At 40.6% G+C, this 20,568-nt stretch overlaps 1 protein-coding gene across 8 annotated transcripts in view; it reads right to left on the reverse strand.

The window, feature by feature from the left end:
* PIGG (phosphatidylinositol glycan anchor biosynthesis class G) overlaps window positions 1–17,388 on the reverse strand; it is a 98,235-nt gene extending 80,847 nt beyond the window's left edge. For 4 of the 8 annotated variants that reach the window (XR_003921766.1, XM_041121127.1, XM_041121128.1 and 1 more), the window contains exons 1-8: window positions 17,163–17,387; window positions 16,618–16,641; window positions 14,113–14,318; window positions 12,735–12,944; window positions 11,014–11,202; window positions 9,392–9,530; window positions 6,699–6,911; window positions 1,396–1,613 (exon numbers count right to left, since the gene is read on the reverse strand). Coding sequence is in view for 7 of the 8 variants with exons in the window: in XM_041121127.1 (XP_040977061.1) it covers window positions 1,396–1,613; window positions 6,699–6,911; window positions 9,392–9,530; window positions 11,014–11,202; window positions 12,735–12,944; window positions 14,113–14,318; window positions 16,618–16,641; window positions 17,163–17,322 (1,359 nt within the window). In the remaining variant the exon portion in view is untranslated. Of the gene's footprint in view, window positions 1–1,395; window positions 1,614–6,698; window positions 6,912–9,391; window positions 9,531–11,013; window positions 11,203–12,734; window positions 12,945–14,112; window positions 14,319–16,617; window positions 16,642–17,162 lie in introns of all 8 variants that reach the window. The other 4 variants (XM_030003279.1, XM_030003281.2, XM_030003282.2 and 1 more) reach the window with 3 other exon arrangements.
* Window positions 17,389–20,568: the final 3,180 nt, after the last annotated feature.

A 20,568-nucleotide genomic window follows, 5' to 3' on the forward strand; every position in this document is an offset into this window, starting at 1 on the left:
GCAAGGCGGTTTCTTGAGTACTGCACTGGGGAAAGGAAAAAGCTCCAGCAGTTTTGCACCAAGTCTTCCAGTGATGCTGAGCAAGCTCTTCTCAACCAAAATTTTCATGGTTAGTAGCTGCACGTTTCTTTTGATGAAGGCCCTTTGAGTAAAATACCCGAGATCTGTTTTGTAGAAATAGTAAGCATCTACAACGGCATTCAAGAAAAAAAAAAGAAATCCAATGCTTCAGGTCCAAAGTAACTGTCAAGAGCTTGAATGCATAGGTTCCCAAAACAAAGGAACAAAAAAGAAATACAAGCACTTCAGGTTTGTGCTGAGCTTTGTCCACCTCCAGATTTGCCATCTGTAGAGTGGGAACAGAACCTACCATCTCATCTCCCAAAGGCACTGTGCAACTAAGTCCTGTGAAGTGGTCAGCAGAGTGATAAACCCCACTGAGCAGTCTACCAGAAAGCCATTTCAGATGTACTCTGCACACACAGAGCCGTGCATATGAGATGAGGCATAGAGTCCTGCCAGGACAAAGGAGACTCAAATACTAAATAGCTGCTCATGTACTGTTATCCATTCCAGGCACTGAACGGGAGCAGGACTACAGCAATTACACAGTCTTGTACAGCACCACACACATGCAAGGACTAAATTAAGCTTGTAGTAGGTATTTCCATCCTAGGGAACAACGCTTATTATTACAAAAGTTGACACTTGTGTCTTCTAAAAGGTCAGTGCAAGCTTCTGTACATAAAAGTTCAGTGTCCAGGCATGGTATCCCTTCAGCATGGTTCTCAAAGCATTACCACAGAGGATATTTTCAGCATTTGAGGTTTGCCCAAAATATCAATAGCAGAGAACCACTTAAAATTCCAGACATGGGATATCTTATCTTTATTCCTACATGAGATACAAAGTGGCAACCCAGCACCTTACAGCAAGTATTTATTTCAGGGCTCTACACCTATCAGTACAAAGAACAATTCTTGGAATTGTGAAAATTGCCCACAGAAGTTATTGCCTGTTCCAAGCAGCTACACTCACTGTTGGATAAAGAGGAACAGGTAGGAACTTACCTGCCAGACTTTTTTTTTTAATGTAGTAATGCTACTCAGAAAGTAGAAGGCTAACTAATATGGGAGTTACTTAAGTTGTAGCACATCTGCATATTTACTGTAACTAGTTACACCAAAACATAAGTAGCTTCTATCAAAAGCTCTCTTGAATCATTTTAAGGGCCAAGTTACACTTTAAAAAGAATATTAATCTCATCCAAGCAGAAAGCCAGCCAACTCTAAGAGTTTGTACTCGGTAATTCTAAAGACCAGTAAGAGTAGTCAAAACCCAGAAACTTTCATGTTTGTGCACTTAGTTTTTTCATAAAAAGGTGTATTTTCGTACCTCCATAATGATCACAGTCCCCACCATCATCGAATATACATCATATTGTGCCACTTGTTTGCTTAGTGAAGAACTCAGAGTCTTCAGGGCCTCCAAATATTGTTTCAGGACCTTTTTGCCAAGGTTTAAGAGTATTTCTGAATTATTCCCCTCTAAATACAGTTTGATCCAATTACCATGGGACTTTTCTGCTATCTTAAAATGTTCATAGCCAGGATCTAAGGAGGAGGAAAGAAAAAAAAGGAAAAGAAAAGAGGTAAGAGGATCCCTGAACAAAGGAGGATTAATTAGAGATGTGATCATATTTTTATATTTGCTTGTATAGTATAAAAAAAAAAATTGCTATGGGGGTTGAAACTTTTTTCACACCTAGAAAGCTAAATTATTTTCCTGCAGCAAGACCATAACGAGCCAGTTACTCAGAATAAAAGCAAGTAATCCCTAACCTGATAAAATGTCAAGACGTCTAAAAGTAATAAACGTATTAAAACATCCACTTACTCTTACAAAAGATTTCCAGGACAAACTTATCAAAATGCTTTAAATCCTGAAAAAAAGTAATGTTTTCCACTGGAGCCACTCATTATCCATGCCATATTGTACAAGCCAAGTGGGAAATGATAAAATAGCTTATCTCTGGAGGAAACTCCAAATGACACACACAGTGTATTGGGGACCTCAATTTTGCTGCAAAGCTAACGAGAGTCAGTTGGTAACACAAAGTTAAAGACACAGGATGCAAGATTTTGAAGCAGTAATAGAAAAGTTAACAGCTGAAGAGCACAATTTGGCTTCAGGCATTTGGACTATGAAGCTGGTGCAAAGCAATCCTCAGCAGTGAAACATCGTAACTCTGCTATAGTGTAAGGATGGCTGCAGTCTAACTTGACTAAAAGAGAGAAAAACTGATGCTGCCACCAACCTATGGAAGCCAGACTCTTGCTGCAGAAGGTTATTTCATGATGGCCTATCTACATCTAAAAAATTCTGACCTGAAGCAAAATAAACAAAAACCAAACCAAAACCAAACAAATAATAAATTAAGAAAAACTCAGGAAAAAAACAACCTCCAGGACACATATCCGTTGCCCATACCTAGGCAATATTTTCTTGTAGAAATGTAGTTTTGCTTAAGTCTTCTGGTAAATACATGTGTAAACGGGACTGCAGGTGAACACTGACAACACATATGAAGACTGTGGTCTGCTTTCAGAACTGGGGATGAGGACAAGACTAGCACTAGACTATGTCCCTGAAGGAAGTAATTTTAGATCAGCCATTAAATTCTGTGGGTTCACGTTTTAATGTGAGTACACTTTTTATCTAGGTACAGAGACATTATGGTTTCTTTTCTTTTTCTCTTATACTGTAGAAACACGTCTGCCTTACTCTATTCTCTCTAAATTTATTTTAAAAGCTTGAGTGAGGACAACAGGAGACACAAGAAAGAAGGAAACAGCCAAATCCTACATTTTAGAAGTCCTTTGCAAGTACAGCTGCAGTGGCTTTTCTCCTACCTGTATTTACCCTCACTAGTTATTCCACAGAATCCTTACTTTACACTAACTGTTCTCATTCATACATACCAAAGGGTAGGTGTGGAGAGATGATTTAAGTTGATTCAAAGGACACATGAAAATACTCTACTAATCTCCCATCAACTACCACTGATTTTCATCATCAACTACCACTGATTTTCATCATCAACTTTCCTATTACTAAACATTTACACAAAAAACTGCAGCGCAAAAAGCTGAGCCTTGATAGCCTTTTTACTTCCCCAAAAGATATATTCAGCTGTGACAATAACCAGATTCTGCAAGTGAAAACAGAAGAACATCATTTTGTTCTTACATGGAAAAAAATGTAAACACTCACTACAAGCATAAAGATAAAAAAAAAGAAAACAACTTCTGCCAAAATTATTATTGTGGGTCCTACATGCACCTGAAGAGCATTCCATTCACTTCATATAAGTTTAATTTCAAGAGCATTTATTTAAAATAGAACAATTAGGTCAGTTTCTGTGTTTTATTGTAAATGTGGAAAATGGCATTGCTCCTGAAAGCACTTAAGACATGTTTTCCCTCTTCATTTTATAGTTGCATCACCCCATACTCCAACATGCCATATGATATTTAAAATATTGCTCATTGAGTATAGTACGCAATCACAATGTAAATTCAGTTGACAACACAAGGAAAGCAAGAGCATAACTTTCAGAAATTTGTATCTCACTGGACATCATGCTTTGTGTGAACACTCACATATATCTGATTTTTTTTGCAAGAAATAAATGTTTAGTTTCACTTCACATTAATAATCCTTGCTATTTCCCTGCGATTTCACTTGAAAGTTAATGACAGCTTAAGGGCAAAAAGGCCAATTTGGAAATTTTTATACAGCAAGCCTATCATTATCTTCCCATCTTGCAATCCTTACCTTCTTAGATAAAAGTAGGGTAAAACATTTGCTGCACAGTTTCAGATGACAAGGGTTAAAGCAATGACTGAAGTAAGTTTGGTGTCACAAAGACTTAAGTTACAGCTCATTTTTACTCCTGGTAGATCAACAGTGTATCAGACTTGGAAAAAAACCAATGCGTTCTTTGTTAAGCCTTTTCAGCAAAAGTACATTATTAAGTCCAGAAACATTTAAAATTTTATTTCAAGTGAATGAAGATGAATGAAGTATTTCTATTGACAATTCTTGTACAGTTATGAAAGTATTGTGCTTACCATTTGTAAGTCTCTTATCAGTATAAGACACTTTGTGATCTACTACAGGCTGAATTCAAAGCAAGAATTTTAGAAAGCAATGTTTAACTCAGAATGTCCAGTCTGGTCTCCCAAGACTTTGAACAGACTACAAAGCACACTGATCCTGCTATGCAGGAGGCTTGCAGGTATCTGCTAGAAAGCACAATTCAGCCAGCAGCAAACACCTGTATATCAAGATAGCTGCCAGTGCACATGGAGACTTTCATTTCCCTATGGTAGTTCTTTGAACAGTGAATTCCCTAGAAAGTTCCTCTTCCAATATATTTGAAATAAGAGTTAAATATTCATACTTTTGAGGAAATCCAGAAATCCATAAAGGATCATCTAAAATGAGCTTTAATCAAACTGAGATTTGACAAAACACTATTTCATTAAACAGAACATTGAAATGAGTTCAAGTTATATTTTGAAATCTAAATAAATTCTCTCCACATCTTCTGCTCCTGTTCTGCTCCCTTTTCATGCTTTTTGCCCTGTTTACTTCTTCATTCCTTTTAGCGTTTTTATTTCATTCTCATCTACCTCTTTCCATGCTGCTGCCCACCAAACCCATTCTGTCCATGTTATGAAAGATGACTGTTTTAGTCACACCCGTATTTCTATTGTTGATATATAACAAGGAATGATTTAAGGATCCTGCAGAAAGGAATAAAGGATCACAGTTACCAAATTTTCTTTGAGAACTCCAATGATATCTGTCCAGTGGCACATTTGTATGCAGTAAGTAAAAAATGAGAAGGGTCATAGACTGGGTTGTTGAAGAAGCATTTTGGTAACTGGTGGGTAACATTTCCAAGTCACTCCTGCATTGGATATTCACAAGACAAGTTAAACTTAAGGCAAAATCCAAAGCGAGCTTGCCCAGTTACAAGTGTCCCAAAGTACTGGCAACTGTTTACTTGCATAGTATTACATCAGCAATTTCTGCTTCAGCCTCCCTCCATTGTTATCACACGCAAATGGCTATGCTTCCCAAGCATCTGTTTGATAACAATTTCACTTAGTTCCAGTCACAGGCAGCAATCATTTAAAAAAAAATTATATTTATAAGGAAAGAATGGATAATGTAAAAGTGACTTCTCCAGTTTCAATATACAAATCTCCCCGTAACAATCAAATTATTTCAGTTCACACATGCATGTAATACAAGTTCAGGATTAGTTTCAAATTGAAAAGTGGATGCTCATTTTAATAACAACATCCAACTTGTTCTCAAGTGCGACTCTTCATTCCACTGTGAAGTGCCTTTCAAAGAAACAGTCCTAGTTCATCATTCAGATGCATGTTCAGAAGTTCAGAACATGAGGGAAGCATTACTAGATACCTACAGCTGCCTACCTTACACTGAGGTATGAGCTCGCTCAGAAACCCAAAGCTGGAATTTTGTGTAACACAAAACACAGTGCTGGAATTTTCAGTAACACAACCATATCCTGACCTCCACCAACAAGGGAATTTTCCTCACTTAACACAAATGGGTTAAGTGAGGAGATATGTGCAGAGAAAAACATCAGAATATATGGAGCATGGGTCCCGCTATTGGCATGTTGCTACTATAAGCGGCATTTGTTTTGTTAGACTCCTGGACAGGGTTTAGTTATGATTAGAAGCCGTGATGTTGAAAGATGATTAAATCTTGACCTACAGTGATCATCTTGCTAAACTTCACATTGTTACCCACTTTAATTATTCATAGCTGTAACACAGCTCTGCATTCTCATCCAGTTATTTTAATGATTCAACAGATTATAAATCAAGTGACAAGAACTTCAAGCTTCACAGTCACTTTAAGACAACAACATCTTCTAAAGTCCATGGTAAAGTTTTCTCCTTCATTCTCTGACTCAATTTTTTTCGCATAATTATCATATTAACTTGCTTACTTATATTGCAGTTTATATCATGCTTCCTAATGAAATACTACATTTTGCTAGGTTTGGTTTATTTTTTCCACTTGTTCTTTATTCTTTCCTCCAAATACACACACATACACATATATATACGCACACATATGTGTATTTTTAATAAGCAACTTTGCAGTTCTCTAGGTTCTCACTCCAAATAAAGTCATACTTAAGAATGAAATAAAAAGATAACTTATCCTAAATTATTTCACAGGTTTACTTGAAGCATCTTTTTATTTAAACTAGAAAATTCACTTCATTGTGCTATTCCTCCAAATAGCTCAGAATCAGTGCCTTATGTAGGATACCTGACAAATAGCAGATATGAAACCACTGAGATTTAACTACACTGGCAGTTTTACTTTAATCTTACTCTTTCATCATTATTTATGCTCTTTTGCCTACTAGGAGTAGTAATGGTCACTAAAAAAACTTTATTCAGAGGCAACGTGCCAGGTAGGTTACAGTGAAGACTGAACTCAATATCATTTCTCTGAACACTGCTCTCAACTGAATGGCTAATTTGCAGCACCATGCTGTACTCTTGAACTTAAAAGCCCAAACTATGTTATAAACAATCTCCTTTTGTATATGTAACTTTTTTTTTTAGCTGATTTACCTTTTTCATACGCAGGTGTATTCTCTTGCAGCAGTCTGCTAAGCTGGAACCCATTCAAGTGCACAAAACGTAGTTGTTCTCTCATTGTCTTGCCTCCCACAACTGGCAATATAAGGTTCCCAACACTGTTTCTTGAAATTGGTAGACCAAGACCTACTGCCAGCGTGCTAGCTAAATCAGTTTGCTGCACAAATCCAGGTTGGGTTAGCGGACCTAGAATCAACAAAAAAAAAAGAAAAAGAAGGAAAAAAAAGAGAGAGGAAAACAGTATTTCAATAGCAGGCCCATTCTATTTCTCCAGAGACAGCTGGCATCTTGTTAGTTTCAAAATTTTTTCATTGGTGTTAGATCAGCTAGTTCAAGTGGTCTACAGAGAGCTGAGTGATCTTTTTCAGCTGCTGTCCTCTGCTGTTGTAAAACCAAAATTTATTCAATTCTCAGCAAGCATCACTCTTCAATGCTAGCAACTACTGTAAACACAGCATGAATTTTATACAGGTACGAGTAAGGAAAGAGATGGTCCAGATCACCTTAGTATGAAGTTGCAGTCTACATTCTAAGAGGGTTTGATAACTTCTACAGTAGAAAGAATAGAAAGCACTACAGTAGACTAATTTAACGCTTGAACAAAGCATGAGAATCTATAATAATGCTGACAGCATTCTAGAAGCCTCTCGATATAATGATAATAGCTCAAGATTTAATTAATATCAGGTTGCTAGGGAAACAGAATTAGAGGTCAGGTAAAGAATGCGGAGGCCCAAATCCATAGCTCCATGCAGGCAAACCGAGTGATTTTTAAAGGGTTCTGTGCAGGATCCCATTACCTTACTGCAGTTATCAGAATTAGCCTTCCGTCCCACAGACATCTACACGTGTGAATTATTTCACTAAAGTAAGTAACCTATTGTTTGTCTTGCCAATTGTTTCTTTGTGTGCTTTACTAGTTACATAACAGCATTTTTCTATTATGCTTTACTTCATTCTCTTTGTAACTCCAGCCATTGAGTGTTTTGACTTAAATATAGTACAGAAAGAATTCTATATACAGTCTTTATTACTCTCAAGGCTCCCTTTAAGAGCATTAGAACTTCTCTCATTTCTCATCTAGCTCTGATTAATCCCATACTTGTACAGAATGCCATCTATAATCCCTAAAGCCTCTTTGCATGAGTGCCTGTTATGTCAGCAGTTTTCAGATTCCATCTTTAAAGGCAAGTTCTTAACTGGTTAAAAAAAGCCAAACTACCAAATGCATTTAGCCAATCATGGGTGACATGTCTCTGTAGAAGGCTACACAAGTAATATTCTGACAGCATACTAAATGCAAAAGCCCACAGGATTACTATTTTGAGGTCTACCAAATTAACCACAGTACATTCTGTTTACAGTAGGATCATAAGGAGCAGTCGCTAGAATACTGATTACTGTAGCAATGAGAAGCAAGCTGCTGGATATTTACATGGGCATCATTAGAAATCACAAACTCGATCCCAGAAGACAGGTGAATAGATACATTTCACTGTATTGTAAAAACCGCACGTTCAATTTAAACCTAACAGAAACTAATCCCAGTGAACAAGAGATTGCATTTACAGAGTCTACGTTCACGTGGCCTGGCTGTCAACACATACCAGTGAAATTTATAAAGCAAAAACTTACCTGAGAGCTTTGGTGAGTTCTTGATTTTGTTTTGGTTTTATATCTGAAAAGAGTTCAATGACTCCTCAAGCAATGCTTTCTATTGCAGCTGGATAACAGCTTTATAAAGGACAGACAGATAAATGTACTTCCACTGTGCTGCAGGAACCTCCAGCTAGATAAACAAGGCAAGGTTCTGCAAACAGGCTTTAAAAGCAAGGAAATCACACGGAAATGAGCAAGAGGCAGAATGAAAGGCAGAGGGAAGTGTTATTTTGAAGAAAGTATTCGCTCCTGGTATAACTACATTTCACCAATTCACTCAGTCAAGGAGTTTATTCAAGCAAGACTCTACAAATGTAGGCTAAAGATTCTCTACCACACCATTCCCTTCTTGCCTCTTACCTTAAGCTATACTATACAAGTAGAAAATGAGTTTCAGAAACAGATAAACTCACATGAATGAGTTAAAATCAACTGCCTGGCCAATACAGTAAATACACGCATGCTCCATATTCTTTCATAAAGCTTAGCAATCAATAGTCATGTTTTCACTGCTGTCATCTCTCACCCTTTGACAAGAGCAATTCTTCCTCTTTCCTGTTACTCTCAGCATGAGAAATTGTCATTCACTCATCTATCCTGGCTAACTGAGAGGAAAGAATGGAGGCCAGGGAAACATTCTGGCCAAGAAAGACAAAACTTAAAACTCACTTCCAATAGGATTCTATTTCTAATCCTATCCATTTACCAGTATCCCAGGATCCTGACAACAGATCTCATTAGCTCTCAACACTGCAGTAGGACAGTGCTGCAAAAGGTTATCACCTGAGAAATACCCAATTCTCTCAGTGGTTACAAAACTTAAGCCATGGTTTCACCATGACACAGATGCAAACTGTGGCTAAAACCAGAGTTTTAGGTCACACAGAATGGGCCTTGCCAGATATCTGTAGAACAAACCAGAGCACTTTTGAGGAAGAATTCTAGAGCTAATATAAATTAGAGATGGCAATGTGTTCTAAAAAAGGTCAAGCCTCTTTGATCCTTACCACTTCTCTTTTCAAAAGCAGAGCTGATAAACAGCAGTGGTGTGTGCACTTCTCCATCTGAAGAACCACCATGACTACCTGTTTCAGACATCCCATGATCCCCACAGACAACTAGCAAATTTGGCAGAGAAGCTTCTTCCTGCAAGTCACAGAAATAAATTTAAGTTACTGTACAAACAAGATGTGTATATATAATGCTTCACTATCTTTATAACTTTCACACATTAATATCTCTCAAAATAAATTTCATTTTTTAAATTGGCTCACAACACCTGGGGCAGATTACAAGAGATGTCTGCAACTAAGCGTTATGCAGTAATATTCATTTTTAACAGTTAAGGCACACATCTACACACGTATCTAACATACTTGTCAGTATGTTACAAAAACCACAAAAAAGCTTTTAAAAAACCCCTCATTTACAGAGTCACAAGAAATTGACTGAAGGATTAAATAAAGGTCATCATACTGTGGGAAGAAAACCGGGAGTCCAGGAGCAGCAACATTAACAGAGAAGTATTCCTCACCTACATTCCTTCAGCATCATTGAGTTTTTAATATAAATGCTAAATTATTAGTATTGTAAATATTAATATAATAGAAATTTAATATAGAAATATAACCCTATTTCTAATAGTCTCTAGTCTCTCAAGTGCTTTTGGGGTAGAAAGTTGACATGACTGATATCAAATGATGTTTCTTTTTCTGAAGAAAGAGAAGCATAAGTGAAGCCTGTCCAACAATTTTGAGCTTACAAATCAAAGACACCAGAAAATACTGTCATTCAAGCTTTTTGTCATCTCTAGTTATTACCAGTACCTGTTGTATCCAAAAGTAAAGTGCTTTTATTATTTCTGTAGTCTAAAACAGAAAGGCTTGCATATAGTTGGCAAAAGGAAAACATACCAACAAACTGCAGTAAAACCACTGCAATGTTCATGAGATTGTAACTTGCACAAGCAGGATTTAACCTCTCTTTTCATACAATAGTATCCATTTGTCTAAAAATACTACTGAAATTTTATGAGCAGCTATTCTGACTTACAGTTGCCAAAAACAAACAAGAAAAAAGCTTCAGGCCATTTGGAATTAGGACTTGGTATTTCAACATCCAGACTATTTAGATAAGTGACATCATATATTTCTATATCTAAAACCAGATTCAGATCTGGTAATTTATGTGTTACATTTAGTATAAGAAAAATGCTGTTTACAACCACCATTTCCATTTGAATCTTTTCAATACCTAAGAATTAGGTATGCCTTCACAACTGTAGAAATCAGAGCCATTAGCTATACATGCCCATTATTCCTTCTGCTGAATTTCATTACTAGAAAGCACACCAACCACCATTTTAATTCATGAGCGATAAGAGAATTCTGGCATGCATTCCCCTCCTCTTCCTGCACACCAAGGGGGAGTTATTTCCCACAGCTGTTCAGCCAGCAAGTCCTTAAAAATGCTACACTATACTGTTAGCTGGGGAATGGCCAGGGAAGGAAAAGAAGAGAAGAATACCCACTTTGGTCTAGGAATAAACAAGCTACCACCCACAAACAAGCAAGCATTTTAAAGTTAGTCCACAACTAACAGACATTGATCCAAGAAGGAGCTATATTACCTTTGAAAGAAGAGAAATATGAATCTTCTTCAGGATGTTATCCATTTCACGAAGTTTTGGTCCCACTAATGGGCTATTTGGCCCAGTCATATGTCCAATATGGTCCAATCCCAGGTAATGTAGTATTAGGAGATCCCAGTCTTCTCTCTTCAACACTCTATCCAAATGCCTGGTAACATTATCATCAACCTCAGAAATAAAAGGAAAACAATGAAAAGGTAAAAATAATTTCCGTCTTGTAAAAAGCATAGAAAAATTAGATCACACTACCCACGAAAATTCTGTAGAAGCTGATGAGAATTACAGTCACTCACAATGTTAACAAGGAAAAAAAAAAAAAAAAAGAAAAAAAAATCAGATTGATTATTTCAATGCCAGGCAGTCAAAAAATCTGCCTTACAAAACAGATTCTTCACCCCATTTCACTCTTTTCTGGTTATGGGGCATCAGGTTACATACAAACAGAGAAATTGGGTTGCTATGCTTCCACAGATACTTTTAAAAACTGTTTCAAGAAATTTTCAGTCACTTTTGTCCTTCATGCTCCTGACTTACCACTTCACAAGAAGCAGGTAAAGGAACAAAGCCTCTCTTTGGTGCTTGGAAGCACAGGGGAAAAAACCCACTCCTGCTCTTTCAACTCAATTTTTGCTACTGTGCAAACGCAAAAACATTGTACTTGCTGTGAGAAAAAGAACTGATGACATAGCAAGAAAGAAAAATTATTTGAAAAATGCTATTTGGGGCCTGACTCACATGTTCTCCTGCTAAGGTTGACAACCTATTTTTGGTTGCATGTATTTCTCCCTGGATATTAAAAACCCTTACAAAATTTCACATGCAACACTGCTTTGTTGACTGTGGATGTAACTACCTAAAAAATGATAAAAAGCTTTCTGTTTAATGGACTATATTCAGAAAGCATAGACTGCATAAAGAGCTTGAGAGACATATAATTGCAGACCCAGCAGCATGTTGGCACTTTTCCACTCCATGTTGAAGCTTCTGCCAGTCTTATTAGAGTAACCAATTAAAACTGTCTTCCAGTTCACATGTTAGACCTATATAACTTCCTTAAACATGATAATAAAATACGTCAGTAGCAGCAGGCCAATCACCTGAGGTTTTACAAATTATAAAGGTTCAAAATATGAACTAATATGGCCTAGCCATTTACTATTTTGCCCAGAGTGTGCCCAGAACAAGATTTTTCACAATTAGTTTCATTACTTTCTATGCTCCTTCTTTGGTAACATACTGAAACACTACTCATATTGCAACTACAAAAGTGATACAATACTATAAAAAGTATGCCTCTAAGAGACCAAGATTATATACTAATGGGCCTTTTAAAGATGGCACATACTAATATAAATGTGATAGCAAACGGGAAACATGTATAGTGGAATTTTTAAGCAAAGCAAGTGGTCTAACTTCCTACCACAACAAGTTTTGTGAGAATATCATATGTTTAGGATAAAGTTATACAGTAACACACTATTTGTTACAGTATCATCTAAACGCTTCCTACAGCATATGCATGAGGGACTGAAATGCATAGCTCCATATTGTCAATTCTGAAAACAGATATAAATCCCATTTCTATTTAATTGCCAGGTTCGTATTTCAGAACAAGGATAGTTTTACTCATTCGTTCTTAGAAGTTGCCACTTTGTGTCTGTACTCACATAATTTAACTTGGGATTATCAAAGCCTCTCACCTCTGTAAAGTCTGACACAAAAAAGGATGTTGTTCCATCATATTCCACGAAATGCTTTGGAAATAATTTAACCCAAGTATCATCACCGTAGAAGATTATCCTTTTCCCAGCTGTTTTTGCCTGCCATATCAGGTTGTCATCCAACAGAGCTGGAGAATTGAGGTTCACAATAACATCAATGAAACCAGGTATACTACCTGTCATCAAAGCCTACATAAAACAAGAAAAGAGACATACTAACAGAAAAAGTTTACAGTACTTAGAAGACAGTATTACTGTAGGAGGAAGCAATGAAGCAGAGGGCAGATAAATTATACTTTCAATAAAGAAACATAATAAAGTAAAAGAACACATGAGCTGCCATGCCACATCACATCACCTGCTACAACGCAGTGCTAGCTGATGTCTGAGATAACAACTGCTTTAAGGAAAGGTAAAAATAATATTTTCTTAACTAGTGGACAGAAAAATGACTTTGTATGCCAGCTGAAATTCTCTTCATTTACTGGACATTAAATCACCAAAAAGGTGGTTTAGAAGGCCTAAGCAAACTGACTTAACACAACAATAACAATGGTATCACACTCAAAACAGTAACTAAGAATCTTCTGGAAAATGCAATGAAGTCCACCTATCAAGAGTTACCAGGCTGTCTCCCCCTCACTCTCTCACTGGCCTTCTAGCTGACCTACCAAAGCTCACTCCCTCAGCTTCTTTAATGCCAGAAATGTCACTCAGATCCACCACTGAGAAGCCTGGTTGATCAAGTATTTTGATGACACAGCCACAATTCATTTTTTAGTTACCCGGAACGTGGCACAATTTTCTTTTTAAGCTCTGCAAAAACATCCCTATGACAAAACAAATTTACACTAAACTGGATTTCCTACCAGAAGTTACAAGAACACAGAGAAATACCTTCAAAAGTGTTCTTAGATAGAAGACAACTGGAAAATTTGATGACTGAGAGGCTACTGCCTTCCTGTGATTACAAATAAAAAATTATGTCAAACATTTAAGCTTGCACTACGGCCTCAACTGCGCTTAACTGATTCTCACAGACCTTCCCACCACAGAGCTACCAAATGAAGGAATGAAACAAGGCAAGGGAACTTAAGTGGAAGCTGCCACCTCTTCCTCTTACTCAGCCTCTCTACTTTCCGTTGATCCCTGACCTGACCTTTCCTGCAGGAAGCACCTCTGGGCCATGGCAAATCAGGACTTTATCACAGGCACTGCTACAGCAAAGCAAGTTCCAGCCACAAATTGCAGTAACACAGCAAACCTGCCTTTTATGTCAACTCCGAACATATGTAACAACCCAGCCTTCAAAACTTTCTCAAATGAAACAACCCTAAGTGGAAAAAAAACTACTTACCTTAATTCGAGGCATAGTCACAGTGGGTGGCTTTGCTTCAGCAATGAAACTGTAGGATGTCCCTTTTTCAACAACTTGTGTGGTATACGGCATGAACTGTTTACCTTTGGATCCAAACACAAAGTCATCTCTCAAAGCATCTATCAGCACAATGACAACTTTTTTGAAAAGTGGTGGTGGAATTTTGGTCCAGTTAGAAACCATTCCTAAACAACAAAAAAAGGGTATATAAAATCATCAACGAATTTTAACAAGGGCTACACAGAAGTTAAAGGACAACTTTACCACAGAAATTAGTGCTTCCAACTTCTTTATTAACTTTACATTCAGAAGCAAGAAGTTGCAAACAATAGCAAACATGAGGAATAATCAGAGGAAGCTGAGTTTTCAGGCCATTCAGCACAGGAATGACACAACAACAACAAAAAATCCAATACAGCATCCAGGAAGGAAAACAAAATGTGAATGAAATGCACATAAAGTCAGGGTTTTTACTCTCATTCAGAGTAAAATGTGCTTCTGAATAAGTGGTTGACAATTTGGAAAGGTCACAACGTTGTGCCTAACAAGAGAACCTCAAAAAACGGCCTCAGAAACTGTATTTTGGGGTATGTAGACAAGCATCAATAAATTGACATTCACAGACTCGTTACTGCTAGTGATTTTTCCAGATAAGGAATTTGGGGAGGGGGGCACAGCAGGGGGAAGAAGGAAGTCTCAACAATAACAAAGTGTTGCTAACTGCCAGCAGCACTAATTAAAATGACAATGTTGTTTTTCCAGGACTTGAATTATCAACTTAGCAGGCATGCTTTGGCTCTCAATGGAAAACAAGCAGGCACAACTGGACGTACTGTACTGTTAGTTAAATCTTTCTCGTAGCTTGCTTAGGGAAACAAAACCTGCTGGACACCAAAACTGTTCAGATCACAAACACATACACCCTACTCACGACTCCCTCCTACAGTGTTATTCATCAGTAAGTCAAAGTATTGAGAAGTGCAAAGGAATTAGGAGTCGATTACAAGCCATCTGAAAATACTTACTATAAGATGGCTAAAGCAACACATTGTGCAACTTTTGGCATGCAGCATGCTTATTTATCCCTGCTATGTTTATTTAGAAAACAGTTATTTTAACTGAAGCCGAACTTCTGTAAGCAGTGAAGAAAACCACAGGTTCTACCAAAAATTTACCACAATGATGTGCTGCAAGGATTCACTGTTATACAAGCAACTACACCATTTTATCAATCATCCCACAGGCAAAACAGCATGGATTCAATGGCAGTCAGGGCTTACAAAGTGAAACATTCAGGAAATACAGAAGCACTGAAGAAATACTTTCCTGAACAGATCTAAAGTAGGCCAAAAGCCTTCTGTATCATGGTTTAGTAAGCAATCCCCTGCCTTTAGAGCTTATCATCCTGACCAAGAGATCACTCTGCATGCAAATTGTAATGCAAGAACTACAGAAAGGAAGTATTCTTCCACTGCCACTCCGTTTTTGCCTACCTATACCTAGGATTACTACTGACATGCCTAAATTTAAACTGTTTGTAGAGCCCTGTGGTAGACATTTATACTCTTCAACTCAAATCAGTCTTTTCAAAACCCAGTTGTCTGACACTTCCCTCCCACCCAAACAGTTTCCTTCCATGTTAGTCTCCTGCTACTAATCACATGTGAATGGGACATTTCACTCACAGCGGCCTATCAAACATCTCTTAACAGTCTTGGTAACCGCCAGCTAAAAAGCAACCTGTCATTTGGCAGCATCCACTCGGGTCTGTTACCAGACTAGATTCTTTCAGTGTTCCTGCTTAACTGATATCACTACACCACGCTCCGACTTACACAACCGTCTCTTCCCTCTATTGTTTCTCACAGTTTAAGTAAGCCTGTCCCAACATACATAATGTCACACACTTCAGAAGAATTAACAATAACAAGCGGCTAAAGATCCAGTTTGGCAGTTACAGCAAGAGCTTTGTATGAGCAAAATACCACTTAATTCAGCTGCCCACTGAACCTGAAGTTTCACCCCACGAGTTCCAAACACTGGTGAAGAACGCTCCTTCAAGTACACATTCCTCTTCTTCAACTTATTTTAATGCAACTTGTGACTGGACATATAAGACAGGTATGTATCAGCACATCCTCTACCGGCTCTTCATTAAAAGATGCTTGCAAACTTTGGTTTCACAATTTCAGCTAAGGAATACAGCAGGACCTGTAGAGAACGTAATTTCAGAGAAATGGTAACGGACAGTAATACTGTGCATTTTGCAATCTGACTGGACTGTGAAGGAAACCCGTATTACAACAGTTGCTTTCCTCACTACTGAAGTGTTAAAGTCTCCCTAAAGTGGTATTAAGCCACTCACACACCGCAGTGAGCACCACAGAAACAATGATCCTCAAGCACAACACGACCAGTAAGTTGACAGAGCAAGCACGTGAAGCGTTACAACTGAAACGTCATTATTTAATACAAACAGCTTACCGTTAAAAAGCACGGGTATGGCAGCTGCATCAGAGATAGGGAAAGGGGAATAAAACCACAGAGAAGCGCACCCCTCCAAAAACGTGACAGCCGATGCTGGGAGGCTGTTTTGCACCTGCGAGCGGATACTGCTGGCGGCCGTCGAGGACCACATGCGAAGTCAGCTAAGTTCTAAGCTATTTCGGCAGCGGGTCTGGAAACACGGCGGCCCTACAGAAGGCCGTCCCGCGGCACCGGGGGGCCCCACGGCACAGGGCTGGCACCAGCTGCCCCTGCCTCCACGACCTCCCAACCCGGGAGGCTCAACACGAACCGACGGCGGCAGACGCAGCGGTGAGCGGCAGGACACCCGGTCCCGCCGGGCTGCCCGGCCCCGTCCCTCAGCCCGCCGGGCCCAGGCCGAGGAGCGGGGGTCACGGCGGCAACCATTGCCCGGGGCTGCGGGCGCGGTGGCCCTGGTGAGCAGGAGCCGCCCGTGCTGGGCGGCGGGGGAGGAGGGCTGCTTCGGCGATCGGCGGGGGGGGGGGGGGGGGCGCTTTGGTTACCTGGGCCGGGCGGGGCCGGTTCGGCGGGAGGGTCCCCGCGGGCCTCTCTGCGGGGCAGGGACCTGACGGGCACCGGGAAGAAGCCGCGGAGGAACAGCGCGACCCCCAGGGCCTCCACCAGGAGGCAGGAGGAGGCGAAGACACCCGAGCGCAGCCGCATCTTCCCCGGGCGACGCCGACCTCCGCCGGCCTCCGCGCCCCCGCCTCCCCCAGGGGCGGCACCGGCGGCGCGGCGCTCCGCTCCGCCCCGCCCCTTCCCGCTCTCCCCGCCCCTGCCCCCTCCGCCAACCAACCAGCGACCACCGCACCTGCCGCCGAGCTCTACTATTGGCTGGCGTCCAGCCAACGCCTCCGCTAGAGGGGTGACGCAGAGCCGGAAGTAGGACACCGCACTCCCACCAATGGGAAGCCAGCGGAGGGTGGGGCGGTGCTAGGCTTCCCAGCAGTCCCCGCTCTAATGCGGGGTCCGGGCGGGCCCGGCCGGAGCCCCAGCCCCAGCCCCAGCCGCAGCCCCAGCCCCGCGTCCTCCGGCGGTGGGGGAGCCGCTGCAGCGGGGGTGAAAGGCCGTAGCGTTAAGGGATGGCATTAGCAGGCTGCGTCGGGCCAGCGGCTGGCAGTGTGCTGGAGCCCGGCGCTCGAAGGGCCCCGGGACGCGAGGCCCTGGCGAGCTGCCCTGCCGTGCGGCCTTCTGCGGCCCCGGCGGCAGCGGCGTGAGGCCGTCCCGCCTCGGAGCGGCGGTGCCGAAGGAAAAGTGCCGAGGTTTCAGGGCCTCAGCTTCCCGAGAGTAAACTGTGCTGCGGCCGCTTCTGCAGCCTGTGCTGGGAGCTGATGTTTGCTCCAGAAACCAGCAGTGCTTTGAGCTGCTTCCTCTAAAACACAGGTCTGAAGTCTGAGCTGTGATGGCAGGGAGGTTTTATGTAAAGTTGCAACAAAGGGTGTGTGGCAGGTGAGGAAGGAAACAAGTCACTGACTGTTGCAGGTGTTTGCAAAGCAGAATCTTCCTCTTTCTCTCCCCTGCCTTTTTAATAATACTGAATAGTAGTAATCTGTTAACCTTTCCTTTCCATTGGAAAGGAAACGGGCTGTAGCAGGTGGGTCATGGCAGATCAAAGAGGAGAAATAAGTTTTTAAAAGGCTTTCATTTTCTGAAAAATGAAATAAAAGACATTCTGCAAAGTGAGGCAGAGTTGATACTGGTCTTGCTATGCTCACTGATGGAGGAGGATCGCCTCAAAACTCAAAATTCCATTCCCCCAAACAAAACTGCTTCCCATCTCTACCCAAGCGATTTCTCTATGACCCACCTCTTCGCTAGAAAGATGTGACACCTTTTTTTTTAGCAGCATACAGAACAACTCCTTAGCTTTACCTGCAAGTGGCACGGTTTCCCTGATGACAAGTAACACTGCCCCACCAGCCACAGACTGCCTGTCTGGCAGTCACCATCCTGGGCTTCAGCTCATTATGGTCTGTCATCAGACAAAGCTGCACTGCAACAGCTGGATGCCAGTGTGGCACCTCACCTGTATACAGGCATTATCCCATAGCTGTGTATATGTTGATGTGACTCTACAAGTACCATGTCACTGGGGTCCAGAGCAGTTTTTGCTGCTGGGCCATTTCCCTCAACTCAAAGTAAGATCTGTTTTGTTTAAAGATGGGCCAAATGCATTGTACCTTGCTTTTAAGAGTGTTTTCCCACTTAGGTTGGGCAGTTTGTGCTTCTACTGCCAGTTTTTACTGGCCAGCTGTTCATACTGGGTTTTGCAACAGCTGTCACTAGGTGAAGCTGCCTTGATGTGAAAGGCATCTGTGAGTGAGTTCGGGACAAAAGCTTTGTATATCTCTATATCCCTCCAAGTGTTTCCTAGGGCCTCCAAGTACAGAGAAGTCAAGGAGCCCAAGTCCTGTGGGCTCACACTGTTTACGTGGCAGATTAGGTAATACATCCCTGAGCTACATTTAGGCCACGTAGTAAGTGCTTTTTCTGGTCCCTCTTACCACTTCATGCTTCTGCTCAGACTGCTTCTAACATTTCCTAAGAAGATGCAAAGCCATTATGTTAAAAAGAAATTGCATTTTTGTAGATACAGTTCAGTTGTTTCTTTTCAGAAGCATGGCTTTCAAGGCCCATAAACATTAGTATTCAGTAATTAACTGCAGCTGACTATGGACGGTGCACTGAAATTCAGAGAGAACGTGCAAGGCTTTAAATCACTAGGAAAGGGCAAAAGGAAACTTCTGGCTTTTACTGCAGGCCTTTGTATGTGTGCTTCAAGCTCTAAGATGTCTTTAGGTAACGTGCCTCGAAGTTACGTTATTTGTATGTCCAGAAAAGCTGTATTTGTTACTTTTTATGGGCATCTTCTGCTTTCCTTTAAACCTTGAGCTAGTAAGTGAGACTCTCCAAGCAGAAAATGAGAAAAGTTAACTCCACTAACAAACATAAAGCACCCTAATGTAGGCAGTGTTTATAAATCACCAAACAGCAACTGAGAAAAGTCTGTCTTCTTTTTATTTCCTGGGCAAATACTACAGCACCTTCCCTTTCAGGAATAAGATGGAAATTCCCCAAACATTGCATATTTCTCCATGGTTCATACCTGCATATTCCCACATAACATGATAAGTTCTGTGTTCAGACAAAAGGATTTCTCCATAGAGGTAATTACACTAGCTGACACATGGTTCACACTCCCCAGGACCTATCTCTGGGCATTTACTGAGTTACATTACCATTTTGCAAGTTCTTGCAGCAGCGTGCTTTCAAGTTCATTATTACTGCACTTAACTGCAGGCATCAAATATCTAGGAAAAAATCTGAGTGCTGCACAAGACTTTAGATCTGACTGAGTAGTTGTCTATAAGTCTACAAGTATATTGTAGCATAATATACTCAAAATCGCTGCAGTGCATTTCTGTGGCCATTTTACAAGTTTTTGGGTGTAACCTCTTCCATTGTGCGGAACAGATTTATGCCCTGTGAGACTTCGTCATTTCATGAGAATTTGGGGGAAGTTTGTGTGCTCCCCAGTTTGTAAACACACAACCAGCGTTGTGTGCACCAATTTATGCCAAGGGGCACTGACTAACTTAAATAGCCTTTAGAAGGTTAAATGTTCATGTCAGTGTCAGGAAGGGTTATGCAGCAAAGTGCAATTCGTGCCACTCAGAAGGTTGTTGTTTCATCAGAGCCAGCAAGTGTTTTAGAGCACAGTGCAACTCATCCACCTGGGAAATGAAGCTGCATCTTTCTCTGCAGGAGCAGCACATTGCTACTGCCACTGTTGTGAAGAGACACTCAAGCAAACTTACGTCTGTGTGTCTTGAGGAAGAAGAAGGAATTTAAAGCGCTGTGCCCAGCCCTCACAAGAGGCATTGCCCCAAACCTGCTGAGAAATCAGCA

This window comes from Aquila chrysaetos, chromosome Z, assembly GCF_900496995.4.
Source record: "Aquila chrysaetos chrysaetos chromosome Z, bAquChr1.4, whole genome shotgun sequence".
In the NCBI taxonomy this organism is placed as follows: domain Eukaryota; kingdom Metazoa; phylum Chordata; class Aves; order Accipitriformes; family Accipitridae; genus Aquila; species Aquila chrysaetos.